Raw genomic sequence first — 19,346 nt, 5'->3', positions numbered from 1 at the left:
TTTTGTTTTTGTTTCGTTTGGTTTTCCTATCCATCCATTTACTTTTCATTCTGCAAACCTGTGTGAAGCTTCTTTTTTGTATCTTACACCATAGTCTTGCAAGCGCATCGTTAAGAGATATTCGGGGGGCTTCTCTGACAAGCTAAGTATCGAGTTTTGTGATCCACTTTGCAAAGCTGATGGGCTAAATCCCCGTAAATAATATGTCCCTTCACTTAAAGTAATTGTCTTTCCTCATCTCCTGTTGAGCAGGACCTACCCCTGGATGCTTAATTAACATGCTAATCACTGCCTTGACATTGAGTTATAAAGAGACCTCAAGAGCCTCCTCTTTGTGGAATGCTGCCATCACTATCAAGCACAAAACATGGCATGACCTGTCAAAGATGATCAGAGCATGGGCTGGAAAGAAAACATAAGTGTCTTGATTTCCTGTTTAGGATATGACCCATAGACATCTCGTCTCTTAAATTATCTTACTCAGAGTTGAGGTTAACAAAGTTAAACATCGCGTCTCCTGTCTGGGGCTGATCTAATTAAGTGTGTGCTAGTTATTTAGGATGGCTCACTGTAAACCGCAGCTTCTCCAGTGGGACCCGGAGACTTAAAAGATAAATGGAGAGACAGAAGGGGTGAGTACCAACTGCAGAGAAAACAGATCTGTATATCTCACCATTCAGCACACTTTCCCATTCCCAATTGCAGGTACTTGAATTACTTTGCCACCAAATCCAGTCCGACTGGCGTAATCCTGGATCTCTGGGAAGCACAGAACTTCCCAGACGGCAACTTGAGCATGCTGGCGGCTGTCCTGGAAGAAATGGGAAGGCATGAAACCGTAGTGTCTTTAGCAGCAGAAGGGCAGTATTGACCCATGGCGGGACTGGAAGTGAAGGACGGGAAGGCACTGGGGGTCTGTGGCCATCCAGGGCATCGCCGTGGAGAAGGAAATCCAGAGTAGACCATGACCGATGAGTTTCACAGGCAAGACTACAAGCGGGAGAGAGAAGGCAAGCAGACGCAGCTGCTGACAGACATGCCCACTGCACGTGGATATCATCACAGGACTTAAGGACAATTGTGTAAATTTGTACCTTGAATTTAGAGACCGACCTAATTTTCCTCTTAGTTGGGCTGTATGCTGTGTGGTACAGGATCTTACAGTTTCCTAGGAAACGCTTTTTATTGCTATCCAGGTATATGGATAAACTTTCTTAACAAACCCAATTTCTACAAACGTTGTTTACATCAGATTGGACAGGGATGCAGACACTGTCCATGGCTCGTTCTATTTTTGTTTAAATCATTTGAAGTTAAAGCTGTGGACGGTTTGTTGTGTCTATTTCAGATTAGTAATTTACAGAGAAATCACAGACTTTTGCTACAAACTGTGTGCATCAAGTGTCTCAGATAATCCTCCCCATCGGTGTTCTATTTCTAGAACTTGTAGAACCAGTGTTACTGTTTGTATCAGGGAAGTGGAGAATCTAAGTATAAAAGAGAAATAACTAAGACTCCTTATTCCTTGAGGGTACCCGTCTGGTCACCCTCTGGGAATAAAGCTGTAGCATTGCAGGGAAGACCGTGATTCATGTTCAGCCACACAAACAAGCGTTTCTTCACCACGTGTGTGTTTGTAAGATGCAGTTTGAAGTGTTTTGGGTTTTTTTTTTATAAAAAAAAGTTATTATTATTATCACTATTACTATTATTGATGATATTTACAAGTATTCTAGTAAAAGGGTTTTCTTTTAACTTCTGTTTTTGTTAGCAGTACTGTTAGTATTTAGGTATTGACTAGACCTGCCTCACCTTCTGACGGGATTAGGTGGGCGTGGTCACCAGTTTAATTAAACAGGCTTTGCTTCCTTGACCTTTTATCTTTCTTGCATCCTTCTACCCCAGAAACGTAGTCAATGCTTACTGGCTTTGTCAGTCTCTTTTTTCAGCTGGCTCAGGCAAGGTCTTTCTCCTCCAAGGCTTATTGTGAGAAGCGTTCTCAACTGAAGTTCACTGAACATTGTGGTTCTGTGACCGCAACCCTGACACCCCCCCTCACCCCGGGTACTCTGTCTACTGGAGAGGCTGTGTGCCTGGAGGAAGAGCCTCTGAGCTGGCAACTGGAAACCCGGTTCTCATTCTGGGTGTATCATTGTCTAGCTGTGTTCCCCTGGGAGAGTCATTTAACTTCACTGGACCTCAGTTCCCTCACATGTCAAATGAAGGGGTAGAAGTAGTAGGTCTACTCAAGGTTCTAAAATGCTGGACTCCTACTATGATGTCTCCAGTCTCCTTCATCAGTCCGAGGACCACCGTGGACTCTGAGCTGGATCCTTTAAAGAGTCAGCTAGTCTCTTGCCCAGGCTACTGTATGCCTTCCAAATAGTTCCAGCTTGGAAGAGGAAGATTCTAACCTGTAGCCTATTTGTCACGCTTTTAAGCCTTGTCTCTGGGCTGCTTGCCAAGAGACAGCATCCCTTTATTATCATTTTCTTTCCTCTCTTGGGGCCACTTGCCTTCCTGACCGATTGCAAATTATGTTCTATTATTGTCTTAATCAGACTTTTTTAAATTAAAAAAAATTAACTGAGAAGTAGTCCAAAGATGACTTTGTGTAGACTATGGTATTCCCTTAGAACTGTCATAGGCTCTTTGTTTTAACCCAGGGACTCAATTCATTCAGCAGGTGGGAGATCAAAGGTCAGCAGCCAGTAGCCAAACAACGATTGAACAACAAGCACCCACGTGGATGAATCAGAGCCTTTGAAACATGGCCGTGGTTGACTTTTGCGCTGGAGGTGTACGGGTTGCTGACTGGAGTTGAATGAGAAATCATTCTATATATTTCCCTCCTTCTTTACACATGTAGTTCCTCTTCTATTTTGGTGACTTCTTGATATTCCCAGGACTCCTCCATCCTCCTCACTGAGGAACTACTGATTCTCTGGTATAGAGCCTCTTCTCTCACTCCTTTTGTTTCTTATCTTCTGTTTTAGGCATATATTCTAGAACCTATCTCTCTCAGGCCACCCCCTGCACCATACATAAATCTATGTTATGCTAATGTGAAAGGAAGAGTTTGTAGTAATAAACAAGTTCAGTGGATAAGGTGTGTACCAATGCATATTTGACCAAAAGATAATAACACTGTATTCTACATAAAAAGATTTTTAAATAGATATTTTTTTAAAAGGAAGAGGAAGAAAGAGAGCTATGGTCCATTACTTCCATTTGAAATAACTTCTCAAGATTTCTCGTCCTTCCTGGTTTGGGAGCTGTCATCTATGGAAATCAAGAATTAGACATCTGAAGGATGCTCAAAGGAACTTCCATGCCTCGTGAAAAGGGAAGAGTGGTTGATTCCATCTAAGTGAGGTACTCATCTGTCATAGAACCTGTTATGTTCCCCATCGAGTGAATGGCAACTCCCTTACGTACAACACACCACTTATGTCAAATAATTTTCACTACGAATTCTGATTTCCTTCTCCTTTGGAGTAAAATAATAGCTGTTAGATTGCTCTCAAACTTAGAAGGTCCAGACTCAACAGCTCATTTCATAGAGAGCCACTTCATCATTCTATGTGACATGTTCCGCCTCTGATTCCTAGGGCTTCTACATAGCTTATGGGGAAGGACGCGCTTACTTCCTTTGGATGGGGGCGGGGGGGGGGGGGGGGGGGGGGGGGGGAACCCACCTATCATTTGTGCATGGTGCCATCTAGTGGTGCACAACACAATCTACCCTGAGTTTAACAAAAATTCACTAAAAGTTGTTTGGCAAAGGGAATTAAGAGCTAAAGTCAACAGAACCTTTATGACAGATAGCTGTGGGTAAATTTTCACTTCAAATATATAGTTTTCTTATTGTAACACTCTTTTACTTAAATTACCCACACCAAAATTACATCGAGGTTAGTATGTCATCAACTCCTTCTCCCACAATAGGTCTCAAGTTGGTTTTTGGTAATAGAAATGATAGAAATACATAAATATCTGTATAAAACGGTTTCTGAAGAGTTGTCATTTTGGACATTGACATTTTTGACTGGGCCTTTTATGTTTTAAATCTCCTTACTTTTAGTTCTCTAATACTTATTTTTGGAAACGTAAGCAGCATCCACTTCAAAATGTTTTATATATGCAAATGAGAGAACTGTGTCTAGGGAAGCAACAATTGTGATTACTAATGCAGAACTAGAAATAAGCTTCCTTTCTTCTGAGTTTGGCCGTCTAAAGGCCGAGATTTCATTGTATTTTCGTCTTCTTCTCACCACATTCATTCAGCTTTCCTTAGAGTGATCTGGAAGGAATAGAAATTGGATTCAGAATTGCTAACTGGACACATGGTAATGACAGACATGTAACAGCTAACAGCCTTTTCACAAACTGTGTGGACACCAACGTGGACACTCACGTCCCCTAGAAGGAAAAATCCCCATCCTCACATGAGTAATACAAGCTCTTCCAGGAAGGCAGGGCAAGATTTTGGGTGAGGTAGCAAATGAAACTGGATAAACCATTCTCCATTTTCATATGTACAATTATTTCAGGTATTTTACTCTCTCAACTCCCAACCAGTAGAGCCATTCTTTAGGAAGAAGTCATGGAGTCTGAGTTTAGGACACTCTGGAAATTAGACATTCTGTAATTTTTTTTAAAAGATAGTTCTCCTACAAGTTAGGTATCTTCAAAGTAAGCATTCAAACAGTGGAATCAAGGCTTTCTGCTTCTGGAGAGGAGCAAATGAGGCTCTCATCTTATGTCTCCCCATGTCTATCACTGTCAGGACCACAGTGGCTATGCCTTTGGTCTGCTTCTGTCGTCAGCGTGTGAGGAAGGGGGCCCGGAAGGTGATCACTAACTTCCCCGAATTCACAAGCCTTTGCCAGTATAAGGTCTGCCCCCATGGGGCCAAGCAAATAAAAACTATATGAAGACCCGCAAGAGAGTGTAAAGAAAGTAGAAGAAGTTTACATGTTGAATTTTCAGTCTTCAAGTTGAATGTGAGCTTTAGCTTTTGCTGAGCAGTTGCTCTGGACAAGTTATCTGTTTCACATGGAGACCTCAGTACCAATCCAAGGCCAATGAGGGAAAGATGACCATGGAAACAGCTGAAATGAAACTGGGTTTTATCCATCTTCTTTGAGAATAGAGGAGCTTTTGTGAATCAGAATGTTGTTGCTTAAAGCCAATTATTTGTAAAGATGATAGTGGTCAATGAGCATTAGATTTTATAGATCCGATAAGGAAAAATATTTTTATTATTGATTATCTCAAGGTAATAAAACATTTTTTTACCTTCCGAGTGCCTCATAGGACCAACTATTACACTTTGGGTTTTTTTGTTTTTGTGGGGTTTTTTTTAACCTTACCGAGCTAATGTTGACTAAAGTCCTTAGAACTTCGTCTCTGTGCAATGAAGTGCTGTTTCTCTACGTTAAGAAATCTATTTGTATAATCTCTGGCTGTAATAATCACTTCTGAGAGATTTCCCTTGTATCCGTAATGATTTTTTTTTTTAATGGAATAAGGCATAAGGGAAATAAATGCATTGCAACCAATGTTAAGTTAAAGCTGTGTCCATACAGGTCAAGTTAGCCAAATGGAGTCCTAAGTTTCCAAAATTCATGCCTGAAACCTGCTATTTTTGAAAAGCAGGGAGATGGCATTGTAGGTCACTAGGTAGGTTTTCTCTACAAACTAGGTCTGACAATATACTCCCTGATCCGTCAGACTTATTGGCCCTGGGGTTGCCCCCACTGTCAGGAATCCTACTTTAAAACAACAACAACAACAACAACAACAACAACAAAACGGTCTTCAAAAGAGTTCATGGCTCCCAGCTTTTCCGGTAGGCTTGTCCCCTCTCTGTATTGATTTGTGGTGGGATAGTAATGGTCTCAACTCAACCAAATGTAATATATGCCCCTAGACCTATCTTAGAAAGGTTGAGGGAGGCATCACCGGGACAAACCAATAGGAACTCTACACACATACTTGTACACAAAACCACACAACTCTAAGATGCCGTTTTCCCAGCTGGCTATATACTTAAGACTCTTGGTATTGAAGAGCTCTTCTGGAATCCCAAGTTGGGAATCTCTGCAGAACATCACAAGAGTTAGGGCCCACCCGTTGTTGAGAAGAAAACAAGGAAGCTGCCCCAAGATACAGGCAGCTTGCCCACCAGCCAAAGTGTTTGCTGCCTACCAGCCTCTTCACTTGCCATTTCAGATTTGTGCCTCAGCAAAATGGTAAATTGCTGACGGTCATCAGACTTCAGGGTCCCTTATAAATATTCTCAAGTTCTATGTGTCATCCTTCAATTCCAAAGATCTGTTGGAATTGGCACCATCAGAGCTGCTGTTGAACCTGATGGCACTGACCCAGGGGGGAATAACCGTCACTTTTGGAGTTCAGAATGTGAATTGTAGGCAGGTGTTGCTGAGCGGTGGCCTAGGAGTAGATGAGCCCTTGACCTCTGAACCTTGGCACTATGGTGAGGCAACATCCAGGAATCACAACCTAAGCTGTCTTCTACATGTTAAAACAAACCTGTCTTAGAACAGCTTGGAAGAGCGAGAAATCGACAGCCAGTGGAAAATGCCTTTCTTTGCCTTTCTATATTCTTAAGAGTCTCATGTGACGCCTGTAATCGTAGGGGTGGGAGTTCAAGTGCATACCCCTCCTGGCCTTGGGGAATAGAGAGGACAGCAATCAGAACAAGTTCAGTGAGTGATTTGGGTTCTCCTCTTCACTCTTTCCTAGACCTGCTATTGGTAGAGAAGCCCTCGCCCTTCAGACAAGAATGCATTTAGCCCAATTGCAGGGAGTGTCATCACTGTGTGTGTGTTGGAGGTCAGTGTTGGATGTGTTCACTGAGTTGAATGTTGAGCTATAGCAAGTTGGTGACCTTCCTCTTTGCTCTTTCTAAAGAAGACAAGCAGTGTTTGTCAGAGAAAAACCCCCGGCAGTCTGTGGCGAAGAGCCTGTGTCATCCACCTGCTGTTCCCTTTGGAACAAGTTCAACTGCAGAAATGTCAGATTGAGATTTTGTGCTTTGTCATTTTTCTTTTGGAAACACGACAACACAACTTTGGCTTTTTAGATACAGAACACTTCTTTTGTTGTTGTGGAGTTCCCTCTTGCTGTATCTTCTATGCAATTCCTTTTCTAGAAAATCCCTGGTGGAGGAGTGCTCTCTGGGCATCCCATCCGCCATGCCGCTGTGTGGTGGAGGTGAGGGATGCCTGCTCTGGGTGTGGCTCTTCTCTCTCCCTGCTGCCTCTCCCCACTTTTTCCTGCAGTCCCTTGGTTTGTAAATTGCCTGCATTTCTTCTGTCAGCCAACATGTACAAAATGTAAGAAAGAATTTTTAAACAGGTAATAAATTATATTTATAAGCAACAGAGAGTGCTACCTCCTTTGTTTCTTCTTACCTTTTTTTTTTAAGTAGGCTCCATGCCCAGTGTGGAGCTCAATGCGGGGCTTGAACTCACAACCTTGAGATCAAGACCTGAGATCAAGAGTTGGGCACTGGGGCGCCTGGGTGCCTCAGTTGGGTAAGCGTCTGCCTTCGGCTCAGGTCATGATCCCGGGGTCCTGGGATCGAGTCCCGCATCAGGCTTCTTGCTCAGCAGGGAGCCTCCTTCTCCCTTTCCCTCTGCCTCTCCCCCTGCTTGGGGGTGCGCATGCTCTCTCTCTCTTTGTCAAATAAACAAAATCTTTTTTTTTTTTAAGGAAGTTGAGGATTTTTTTTAAAGATTTTTTTTATTTATTTGAGAGAGAGAGAGCGCACATGAGAGGGGGAAGGGTCAGAGGGAGAAGCAGACTCCCCGCTGAGCAGGGAGCCTGATGTGGGACTCGATCCTGAGACTCCAGGATCATGACCTGAGCCAAAAGCAGTCGCTTAACCAACTGAGCCACCCAGGCGCCGGACAGATAAACAAAATCTTAAAAAAAAAAAAAAAAAAGAGAGACACTTAACCAACCGAACAACCCAGGGAACCCCTCCTTTTTTCTTCATAACAAAATGCTCCTTCTGTGTGAAGAGTCACCCTGTGTCTCTTCAGCAGCACAGAAAAGCTCTTAGATCCTGCAGGGATGGTAATCACAACCTCCCTTGGGGACCGGATGAGGTTCTAGGATTGGTACCTCTCAAGTCTCTCTGTACACTGGAATCAGCTGAGGAGCTTTAGAAACTATTAGTGCCTGACTCCCAATCTCAGAGATCCTGATTTTATAGATCCAGGGTGTGGTGTGGTTGTTAAGAGCGTTTAATGCCCCCAGGTGATAGTGATGGGCAGTTAATGGGGAGACCCAGAGTCTTAGAAGAGTGGCATCAAGGGGCGCCTGGGTGGCTCAGACGGTTAAGCGTCTGCCTTCAGCTCAGGTCATGATCCCGGGGTCCCGGGATCGAGTCCCGCATCGGGCTCCCTGCTCAGTGGGGAGCCTGCTTCTCCCTCTGCCTGCCGCTCACTCTGCTTGTGCTCGCTCGCTCTCTCAAATAAATAAAATCTTTTAAAAAAAAAAAAAAGAAGAGTGGCATCAGAAGGCCCTGGGGAGCTTGCGGATAAAAGGAATATGAAGCCCTACCCTAAGAGATCGGACTTTAAATGACATTTGCAAACAACTGCACTACTAGGTAGGAAATGAAAGGTGAGCCCAGAGCTGTAGCAAATGCCAGCACACAGACATGTTCAACTTGGTACAGGACCTTCTGAGAGTGGGGTCATCTGTATGTCGCCATTGTAACCAGAAAAAATAACTTAGAAAATGACCAATGCCAAGAGAAGACTCTGTTCTCCCCAGCTGGGATTCACTATCCGTCTGCCTTTAAGTCCTATGAACGCCCAGAGCATACAGAAGGGGGCCGCGAGGGGGTGGAAGAGGTGAGCCCACAGCAACCTGTGACTTCTTTTCACTGTCCCTAGCTTTATATCCCGTGAGCTAATATCAGTAAGGAAAAGCGATACTGATGAGCACCTGCTATGTGCTTGGAGCGGGGCCTTCCCGTACTTCACATATTCATCTCATTTGTTCCTCCGAAGAGCCCTTTGAGATGGGTATTTTTATCCTATTTACAGGGGAGAAAATGGTGCTCAGACTATGTACTTCCACAGAAGTGAGAAAGTGCAAACCATGGAACGTGAGCCAAGTTGATCTGAATCCCAGCGCTGGGATGAATTCTCTTGGCGTAAGCACAACTGGCTAAACACAGCCAATCACATGAAAACTCCCGAGTCCCCAGGAACTCCGATGCAAGCCTTCCTACATACTCTCCGTGCCCAGACAAGTCTGGGTTTCCTCTCTCCTGATCCAGGCTCCAACAGATCTCCTGAAAACTTAACTTTCTATGCTGCCTTCCAAGATTCACACTCCAGGAAAAAATCCCCTAATACTTTCCCTCTCCCTTTGCAGAGGGCTTTCTCTTGCCCAAGGGGACACTGTTCCCAGGGCAACAGCAATGGCCTCAGTCCTCCATACCCCACATACGTCCTAGTTGGGAGGAAAGTTGGGGTCTTTCTCCTACTGTTCTGTTGCTTCCAGACCACTGCCCTTGCGTGGAACCCTCTGCTGTGCATTTCGGCCCATCAGGCCCAACCGGCCCCAGTCTCTACTCTCTGCCCTCACAGACTGCACCCCCCCCCCATTCTCCTGTGGCCCTTGTAACCAGAGAGTGGTTGGAGAGCTGTGGAGAGCTTGGCCTCGCCATGTTCCTTTTCTTAGACTGCCTACCATCCTTGGGAGCTCCAGGATCCACAAAGACCGATCCAAAGGCCTGACTTTTAGGTTCCTCTTTTGTTACCAATAATCTTGTCCACTAACGAAATCCTCCACTCCTGAGATCACACCCTCCCGCCTGTCCTTAGCCTTGTTGCCCACCCCCCTGAAGCATGATGCGGGCCACAGTCCCTTTCTCTGTCGCTGCTAATAGGCAGGCCACCTCAACCCCAGCGGGGTTCTCTGTGCTGGGACCTAGTCTCCCTCAACCCACCAGCTTAAAGTGCCTCCACTTTAATCCCTTCCCGACTCTGGGCCACTTCAGCCATCTCCCGGATGTCGGTAGGCCACATTCTGCATGATCCATTGTTGCACATGTCCGAAAACCCTCAACCCTGAATGAATCCATCTGTTGTGGTCTCCAAGCCTACATTTTGGGAGCTGACAGAAACTACACAGAAAGGTGGCCCTATGACTTTGTACTGAGAGCTAATCTTCAGTAGCGGCCAAGAGCTGACTTCATGCGCGACACGTGGATTATTTCATCTTCAGAAGCGCTCCATGCACCAGATGCTAATATTATCCACCTCTTCAAGGAACAGAAATGGGGTCTTTGAGAAGTGAACACAGGCCTACTGTCGCACAACTGAGGGGATGAGAGAGGCTCCACACAGGGTGCCTCGCAATCCACAGGCCATACTCTGGGCTACTAAGCCACACACTCGGTCTCATCAGCGAACTGGGCCCTCGGGGCTGCCCATAACCATCTGGGCTATAATTTTGCACAGTGCAATTTTAAACTGCCTCACTTCTCCCAGACCACTGACTTCCCTACCTTTCCTCTCACCCTCAACAGACGACTGTGCCTCCTAATTACAGAGAAAATAGAAGCCATCAGACCATTTCTCCTGCTCTCCCGCCCCAAACATACAAACTTACCTGCATCACTCTCTTTCATGGCTGCCTTCCTGCCTGTTCCAAATGTGATATTTTCAAAGCCAGAAAAAAGGCACAACTATACGATAACAGACATGTTCTTTCCAAGGGGAGAAAGAAACCATTTTATTTCGGGGAATGTTAAAACAAAGCCATATACAATTTGTAACAAATACAATTGTTTGTTCCCTAGTCCTGAATAATTACAGTATATACAAATTCAATAAGGCACTGGTTCCCGAAAAGAACACAAATGAATCTTCTTTTGAAACAGACAACAAAACCCATTATATATTGCCAACTTTTCTCCCAAAAATATGGCATTGTGTTTTGTTTTGTTTAACAAGAAGAATCATAATTGCTAAATTAAATCACTTCTGATGCCACGTCTTTCATTCCCACTGCTGTGTGACTGGGTTTTCTAAGGAGATATAACTACAGAACTATTCAAGTTTTAAAAATTCGGCTTCTTTCAGTGCCCTTCTGCTCACAAAGAAGAACCAACAACGTAAACCACCGTAACTTCTAATGAGTATGCATGACTCTTAGGAACATGAAATTCTGTCATTATTCAGTATTTCCTATACCTGACTCTACAACGATTGAAATGTGTCAAAGGATTCCCTGTACATAAAATCGTGGCATGTTTTCTAAGAAGCTTTATGTTTAAAGAATAAAAAGAATGATCACGAGTGACTTGGGAGTGGTGCTTTCCGGCAGTCAAAGGCCTGTCTCCTCCTACACAATGTTCATAGCACTGTCCCTTGTGACTTAACCAACTACACGCTTTCATAAATAAATATTATGTTTCATTTAGTACTTTATCATCCATAATATTTTACTCTCTAATCCACATAATGGAGTTGTGCCAGACTCCAAACTGAGCATAATATTTATATATACATATATATTTATGTAATATATACACACATACATAAACTCTAAACCTGAACATCTTAGCATACCAAACTTATATTAGCTAACAACTAATATTTTAAGATTCCCCCTGAAGGGGAGGGAGTGATTAGGAGAAAAATCTTAGTCTCTGAAAGAGTCCTGAAAGGAGGCAATCAACTATATTAATTTCCAGGTTCCCCCTTATTCTATTGAAAGACAAAACAAAAAAATAAAATAAAATAAAATTCACTTCTGAGCTACTAAAAATTTAAAAACCAAACAGGATTATTTGGAAGTGAGTAGGTAGTCTCTTTAAGAACAATTTAGTATTCCCTAAGTAAGGCAGATTTTGGTAAGACACAAAGAAAACTCTACTCATAAATAAATTCCTATCTCATTGAAAGACTCTAATAACTAAATGGATCTTTTTAAATATCTCAAGAATAATTTTTAAATGTTCATAGTGAGTAAATCAGGTTGAGAATTAGAAAGTAAGCTCTAGATTTTTCCAAAACAACTAAACGAATAATACAGAAGAAATTTGGATGTTTTAATTTCTTCCCATCCTTCATTGGAACCAACACCTCACTAAAAATCTAGTTTACTTTCAAATCATTGCCTCCCCACAAAATATTTTGATTTGAAGTTATCCATGTATAAAAATTTGCCAAAAAGAACACAAATTTTTATCTAAGAGGTAAGCAAACCCAACCTCATTTAAATTGAGGGAAAACCAAGAAACACAAACGTGTCCCCACTTAACGGGCATCCGTGTTTACTCATTTGTTTGTAGATTATCAAATTAGAGGCACTGAAGCTTCTCTCCACGGCTCAGATGATTATCACACGTAGTTCTAGGTACATATTCCTTCTAGGCTATAACAAAGAATACAATTTGACACAAGGGAAAGGAACATTTGTTTACATTGCTATTCAGGTGATTTTAATATCACTACAAGCAGCATTCTGATTACAATTATATTTAGAAACAACTGTGATCTTTGAAACACAGAAATTTTGTTCCTTTTCAAGGGTTAAGAAAATCTTTGTTATAAACAAAATGCAAGTATGAAGCACTGGGAAGTGAATGCTTAAGAGTGGAGAACACCAGTTCTCCTTCTGTTCTCCCAAACTTACGCAGGGTTCACAACCACTCTGTGCTCTGAGAGGCTTTCAGGATGAACAAGTCACCAGCTGCAAGCCTCCTTCAGAAGTGAGGAGAATATTTTTTTCATTTTTCTTGCAGCTGTCATTTTTTCAAAAACCCTCCATCCTTCAGGCACCAAGTGGTGAAAATGTGTTATAAAACAGCGCCCCCTGGAGTATTCTGGAAGGAATGTCGTTTTTAAAAGGACCAAGGAGAGGTACTTCCCAATTCTTTACTGAACACTGCACAATTTTCGAGGAAACAAAAGAAAACCAAAGAAAAGTAAAGAAATTAAATGAACACAGTTGAGAGGGGTGCACACAATTCTGAGCTTTATGTTCCTGTTGCTAAGGAATATTGGCCCTGTCAATGATTTGACTCACGTTCCTCAGAAGTTTAAAACCTCACAGAATTGAGTAGGTGAGGCGATGTTTTGCACAAGTGCCACAGAGAAGAAAAAAATATATAAATAAATTAAAAAGTGAACTGCGCATCACGGGAATAAAGTAAACTGAGTCAGCACTCCTCTAAGATGTGAACTTATCATGTAAGGTGTCCATGCTCGATCTAGATCTATTTTAGAATAATAAGTCACAGCTGCTACAATATTCTGTGGCGTCCACTAGCTCTTTCTGCTGTCCCATCTGGAGGTTCTATTTCTATTTTTAAATTAAAATTAGTTAAATTAACCTGACATACTTTCCTCTCCTTCCCTTCACTCAGACACAAAAGAGACAATTACAGAAAGAAACCGTCTTTATCTATACAAAATAAGGTATGCGTCCTTCTCCCTTGTGCCTCGGAGACGGGCTCTTCTGCACAGGTAAGAAACAGACCCTTTGCACCCCCACCCTCCTCCTCTATCCGACTGACACAACTTTTCTTACAACACAGGCGCAGATTATCTCTATTTTGAAGAGCCCTGTTTTCAACACAACTGATGGCAATTTTATTTCATGTTGATCCTTTCATTTGAGAGATCAAAACCAGGCATGGGTCAATTCTCTGCACATAAAAAAAAAAAACAAAAAACCTTTGTTTGTGTTTAATGAAAAGGAAAGGATTTTACCATGACAGAAATGCCTTAAAAGAATCAGAAACACAAAGTGGTTCTGAACAATGACATCGACACTTACTACTTCTAATGGAGTCACAGAAAACCTTCATTTGTTCCATATCGTCTGAAGCTACAAAAGGGCACCCGCAGGAATCCCAAAACTTGGCCCCAGACAGGTGGTATTTGTGCCCAGGTGCATTCACATTGCTGCGGCGGCCCCTAAAGGCAGGGCTGGCCAAAGTGGTCTGAGGAGGCAGAAGCGGGGAGATTTTCAGATGAGTTCCATTCTATGTTCTCCAACTCCACAGACTGTCTTTTGGTGTGCAGAGGGCAACAAAATTTCACTAATGGAAAAAGATATTTTAAAATTTACCTTCCAGCAGAATTTCCGGGAAGAACTTTCGTTGTTGTTATTTAATCTGTAACAGTATAAACCTTAAAACATCTACATTATTTGTTCTATTTTGGCAAAATTAAAGCATCTTTTGGAAAAAGAAAAAAAGGCAATCCCAAAATACAGGGCTTTCTTAGAAAGCAACATGCATCATATATCTTGAACAGTTACCCAAGCGGTTTCTCCCTCCTACAAACAGACATGATGAGAACATGTTTCTGGGAACTTCTCTTTGTCCAGGCTGCTCCCTGAGAGGTGAGGCTGAACCCACTGGGAAGCAGGATGATGTTCAAGGCTCATACTGTGGATGCTTCTGGAACATCTTTTGCTCTGCCCACAAACAGAAGAATAGCTACTGGCTTTCTCCAGAGATGCTTATTTCTTCCCCTCACATCAGAGTTTAATGTCCTGGGACTCTGACATTTTGGCTAGTGTTTTCTTAACACGCAGGGCTGTCAGTCTTGACGCAGGATTGTGAGCCCAGCATTCCATCATGAGTTTTCCCATCTGCCTTAGACACTGTAGGGAGGGAAAGGAAGACAGGGGTAACACTAGAAAAATGTATTATCTACAAGGTTGCCATTCGATATGTGGCCTTTAGTGTACGGCTTCCGAAGTTCGGATATATTTTTCAAAGATACTCCTCAAACCATGTAGACAAAACGCCATAAAAATTCTTTTGTCATGCAAATTCTAAACGACTAAAACAGATTTTCGTGTCTTCCCTATGACAGCAGCGAGCAGGTGGTTTTGCCAATTGTAAAAGAGTGTCTTTGAAGTCAGTCTTAACCAAATACAAAAATACCCAGGGAGTCTGTATTCCACTCCACACTCCTACATTGTTTATAACACTTGATAAGCTTAAATCTTTCATCTAAGTCCATACTATTCAAACAAACATGGTCATTCCTAAATCACATCCGTCTGCTACAATAATAGCATTGCACTGTACCATTTAACAAGATTAATGACCTGTGCACAGCCTCGCTAAAATTTTCTCCTGTGTTCTCCTGTGCTACATCAATTATTGGTCTTCCTGTGGAAAAGCACAATTTCACTTCATTAGAAATCCTCAGTGAAGGGATTCTGAGTAATACCAATGCCCATAACCACCCTCAAAATAATGTAACTCCAGCATCTCATAAAGTTTTCCGCATAGCTCCCTGGAAAACATATGCATTATTTAGCATTTCAGTAACGAGACACAAAACCAATGAACCAAAGGTTGTTTTTAAACGCATTCAACATTAAAGAACTAGCTTATCAACAGTGCTCTTTCCATGTGTTTGCATTGGCTTTGGTATATGTTTGATGAGGTGGGTTTTGGGGGGGTTGTGTTTTATCCCGGGGATGCTTCAAACTCATCTCTGAATGTCCCCACCTGCCAGAGGGCTCCGGGAGTTGGTGAGTTTGCAAGCTTGGAGGATGGATGGGCAGGATGTGGAGGACAACAGGAGACAGGAAAGGCAAGGCCCCCCCCAACTCATCTCCTCCTTCTGAACAGCCCTTTTTCGGCCCTGTTTAGGTTTCATCACTGCCTCCCGAGAGCCAGGCTGAATATGGATTTCTTCAAAGCGCATCACATCATCCCTATGAACAAAGATCCACGGCGCAGTCAGGCAGCTCAACTACAGGCTCGTATCCCTTCTGTGTAAGAAAACTAGATTCTGCAGATGCCTCTCTTTTCTCTCAACAAGATGAGAGAATGGTGAACGCTGGTCTGTCGTGGAGAAAATTCAAGGTGCTTTAAAGACACGCACAGAGAAAGAACATCCTTTATGCAAATGTCAGGACATCACAAATAAATGGAGTAGTGTTACCTATTGTACAGGCTAACCCACCCAATATACTTTAGAAGTAGCAAACTCAAAGTGGCAAAAAGAAACAGATAATTTAACACACGACACTTCGCTCCATATCAATGACTGTGGCGAAGCACCACCACCAGCATCATCAAAACAAAGAAGGAGGATTCCTGTAACGAGTATCCGGGATTTGGGCAAAAAGAGTAAAGTCTGTTTAGAAATTGGTCATAGCCACATGGTTACCTCAAGCCTTACCTCGTCACTACTCCACCGGTTGGGGAATGAGGGACGGAGCTTTTTGATGCAAACAATCTCTCGCATGTCCTCGTAAGAAGGGTCACTGGGCACTAGATCATGATACGGAAGCTGGTATTCTTCCACTATACCTAAAAATATGGGTTGTTTTTAAATTATTATTACTATTAATATCTTATGGGAGGTGGAAATAAAAGTCTAACATACAAACTGTTCTCAAAGCTAAGTTCTATCAAGTACTCAAGCCAAGTTCAGGCTAAAAAAACTGCAAAATAAGTCTTGAAAAAAAAAATGTGCCCAAATGCCACCTAATCGAATTAAAAACATAAATAGAAAACCTAATGAAACATATTATTACAGGGTTTCAAGACTTTTTTTTTTCTAATTTCCCAAAGCTAAGTAAAACAAGCACCTCAAATTTATTTCCAATTTTATAAAGGGTCTTGTATGCCAAATTTTAAAAAGTCTACATTAAATCTCAACGCAAATTTGGCAGACACATCCCAAACTCATACCGCATAATATGTGACTGTTTCTATTACTGCAATATGAGATTATGAATCTCATAAATTTGGCAGTGTATCCTACTTGAACAAAATGTGAGATTTACATTTTCTTTCTGCTTAATCATAAGAATGCATTTTTCCACATTTAAATTTTTAAAAATTATACACACCTAAAAATATTAACCATGACTTTTTTAGGTGCAAGAACTGTCTGATTTTGTTTTTTTCTTTAAATCTTCTGTATTTCACAAAACTTTCTACAAAAAAATACATTATCAGAAAAAAATTGGTACTATTGAAAGAAGGGTTAAGAAATATAAGTCTATGTCATCTTCGGAAAATGGCCCTTATCATGACAAATTCCATCTCATTTCCTAATATCTACTTTCTACCTTATTCCTTTTGTCCTTTAGAAAAGTAGGCTACTTCTATCTTCTTTTCAACACTATCTGATTAACTCCTCACAATAATTATAAGCAGCCTCTGTCCTTAAAGGATGCCACTCTTGAGTGAGCAATCTATCTGGAGCACCTTTCCTCCCTTTCCTAAAATCATCTATTATAGAAATGTCATTGCTTTGTATCTGAACAAGACGATCCTACCAAGTTGGTGGATTTTATCCAACGCATCATTAAATTTGCTGGGGTTTACTCACACAAAAATCTGGAGTCTGTATTGTGCCCTTTCTTGCAAACTCAAACCCACATATAAAGGACCAGAAGGTTCAAAAGTTTCCTCAGACCATTCCCACTCACCATTTATTCTGTCCCTCACCGAGCCCACACAGCATAATTATATGTATCTATGTGAATAGTTCCTTCCATTGCGTTTCAATTCTATAGGAAATACTAAAAGCACAGGGCCTAACGCAGGGGGGATGCTCACTTCATTTGAGTTCTTCCTCCCTTTCTAATTATCAAGACAATGGTTCAAAGACCATGTCTATCTGACTCCTCTCATATTTTCCTCAGTGTCTAACTTTGGTGCCATTACCTGGCTGGAATGATACGCCACGGTGGGCAGGCGCTTATACTACAATAGACACAGAGCCAACCACATAAAGTTATGACTATAGGCCTTACTTCTTTCTCCTTATTATGCAAGCAAGCTATCAAAACTTCCATACTGGCTGCCATTTAATTGTGTCTGAAGCCTCAAAAATTCTCTTTTTCTTCCAAAGTTTAGAAGACCTACATCCAGACTCTACTTCACCCAAACCTTCCAACATCTTCATAAAGGGAAGTGTTGGAGAACAGAATTTTGTGTGTTTCGCCTTTCTGGAAAGAGAAGACAAACTTGCTTGCTAGGAGCCTACTATATACCAGGCAAGTATGGTATACACTATGGTACAGTACTATACCAAGTATGGTATACACTATAGTACATATACTATACCAAGTATGGTATACACTACGGTACATACTATACCAAGTATGGTATACACTATGGTACATATACTATACCAAGTATGGTATACACTATGGTACATATACTATACCAAGTATGGTATACACTATGGTACATATACTATACCAAGTATGGTATACACTATGGTACATATACTACACCAAGTATGGTATACACTACGGTACATATACTATACCAAGTATGGTATTCACTATGGTACATACTATACCAAGTATGGTATATACTATATACCGGCAAGAATGCTGTAGAATATATCTTGCTAAATTCTTAGAAACACGTTTATGAGATAGAATTATTATCCATATTATCCAGATGAGAAAACTTGGCGTTGAGCGATTCAGTAACTTGTCCAAGGCCATACAGTTGATATGGGGCAGAGCTGAGAATCTAACATCTCTGGTAAACACAGACCAATCTCATAAAGAGATGAGGCAACACCTTAGTACCTCTCAAATCTCCACAGGCAAAGACAGACCTAGTAAAGCAATTAAAATCCTGCTGTTTTTTATAAGGCTGGCTTGTTTTTAAGCGAAGGATTGTTTCTTCTGTATTCTGACCAAGAGGCTTCTAAATATAGGTTTCTTGTGGCCCTACTTGCTTTAAATGTTCAGGAAAACATAATTAGAAAGTAATCTTGTACTCTACTACTCCCTCAACTTCTATAAACCAATCCTGAGTGTAAGTATGTTATCCAGAAATAGGCTCATCTACTCTTTATAAAACATGAAGCAAGGCATAGACAATTAGTTAACTTATATTTTGCTTAGCTCTTTCCTTCTTCATAGATGACGGGAGATTTATTCACTATCTGGTTAGGAAACATTTCCCATGTTAACTTTCCTTTTGGAGGTCTCTCACTTGAGAGGAAATGTGTTCTATTTTAAATTAAGCTCAGAAGAGACTCAGAGCTCCCCGAGTGATTAGAAGGCATGGTGTCACTGCATCACGATCTGTCTCCCAAAGTATAAATGCCTGTTGATTAACTGTCTCTCCTCTGCATTTATGTGTGAATCTAAATATAAGTTAAGCCTCTACCAACCAAAAGGAAAATATTAAGTAAGAGCTAAGATATACTGAATGCTACTTATGTACCAGGCAGTTTTAATTCTCTTTAATTCACTTCCTTCTTAAGATAAAAGACCGGAACAAAGCTGAGTAACTTGTCAGAGGTTCACAGTTAATAAATGGCAGGTCC

At 41.6% G+C, this 19,346-nt stretch overlaps 2 protein-coding genes across 10 annotated transcripts in view; one reads left to right on the top strand and one right to left on the bottom strand.

Moving 5' to 3' along the window:
* Positions 1-7,403, top strand: part of UNC5C (unc-5 netrin receptor C) — a 343,699-nt gene extending 336,296 nt beyond the window's left edge. For all 5 annotated transcript variants that reach the window (XM_073891991.1, XM_073891990.1, XM_073891994.1 and 2 more), the window contains one exon: positions 706-7,403. In XM_073891991.1, coding sequence (XP_073748092.1) covers positions 706-871 — 166 coding nt within the window. In that variant the 3' untranslated portion in view covers positions 872-7,403. The remainder of the gene's footprint in view (positions 1-705) is intronic.
* A 6,322-nt stretch (positions 7,404-13,725) lies between these two features.
* BMPR1B (bone morphogenetic protein receptor type 1B) overlaps positions 13,726-19,346 on the bottom strand; it is a 393,326-nt gene continuing 387,705 nt past the window's right edge. For all 5 annotated transcript variants that reach the window (XM_073891987.1, XM_073891988.1, XM_025873558.2 and 2 more), the window contains 2 exons: positions 16,218-16,348; positions 13,726-14,676 (listed from right to left, as the gene is read on the bottom strand). In XM_073891987.1, the coding sequence (XP_073748088.1) occupies positions 14,551-14,676; positions 16,218-16,348 (257 nt within the window). In that variant the 3' untranslated portion in view covers positions 13,726-14,550. The remainder of the gene's footprint in view (positions 14,677-16,217; positions 16,349-19,346) is intronic.

Source organism: Callorhinus ursinus, unplaced genomic scaffold (assembly GCF_003265705.2).
Source record: "Callorhinus ursinus isolate GAN/ISIS: 27379988/994484 unplaced genomic scaffold, GSC_fseal_2.0 scaffold4, whole genome shotgun sequence".
In the NCBI taxonomy this organism is placed as follows: Eukaryota; Metazoa; Chordata; class Mammalia; order Carnivora; family Otariidae; genus Callorhinus; species Callorhinus ursinus.
This window is presented reverse-complemented; position numbering and strand designations above follow the sequence as displayed.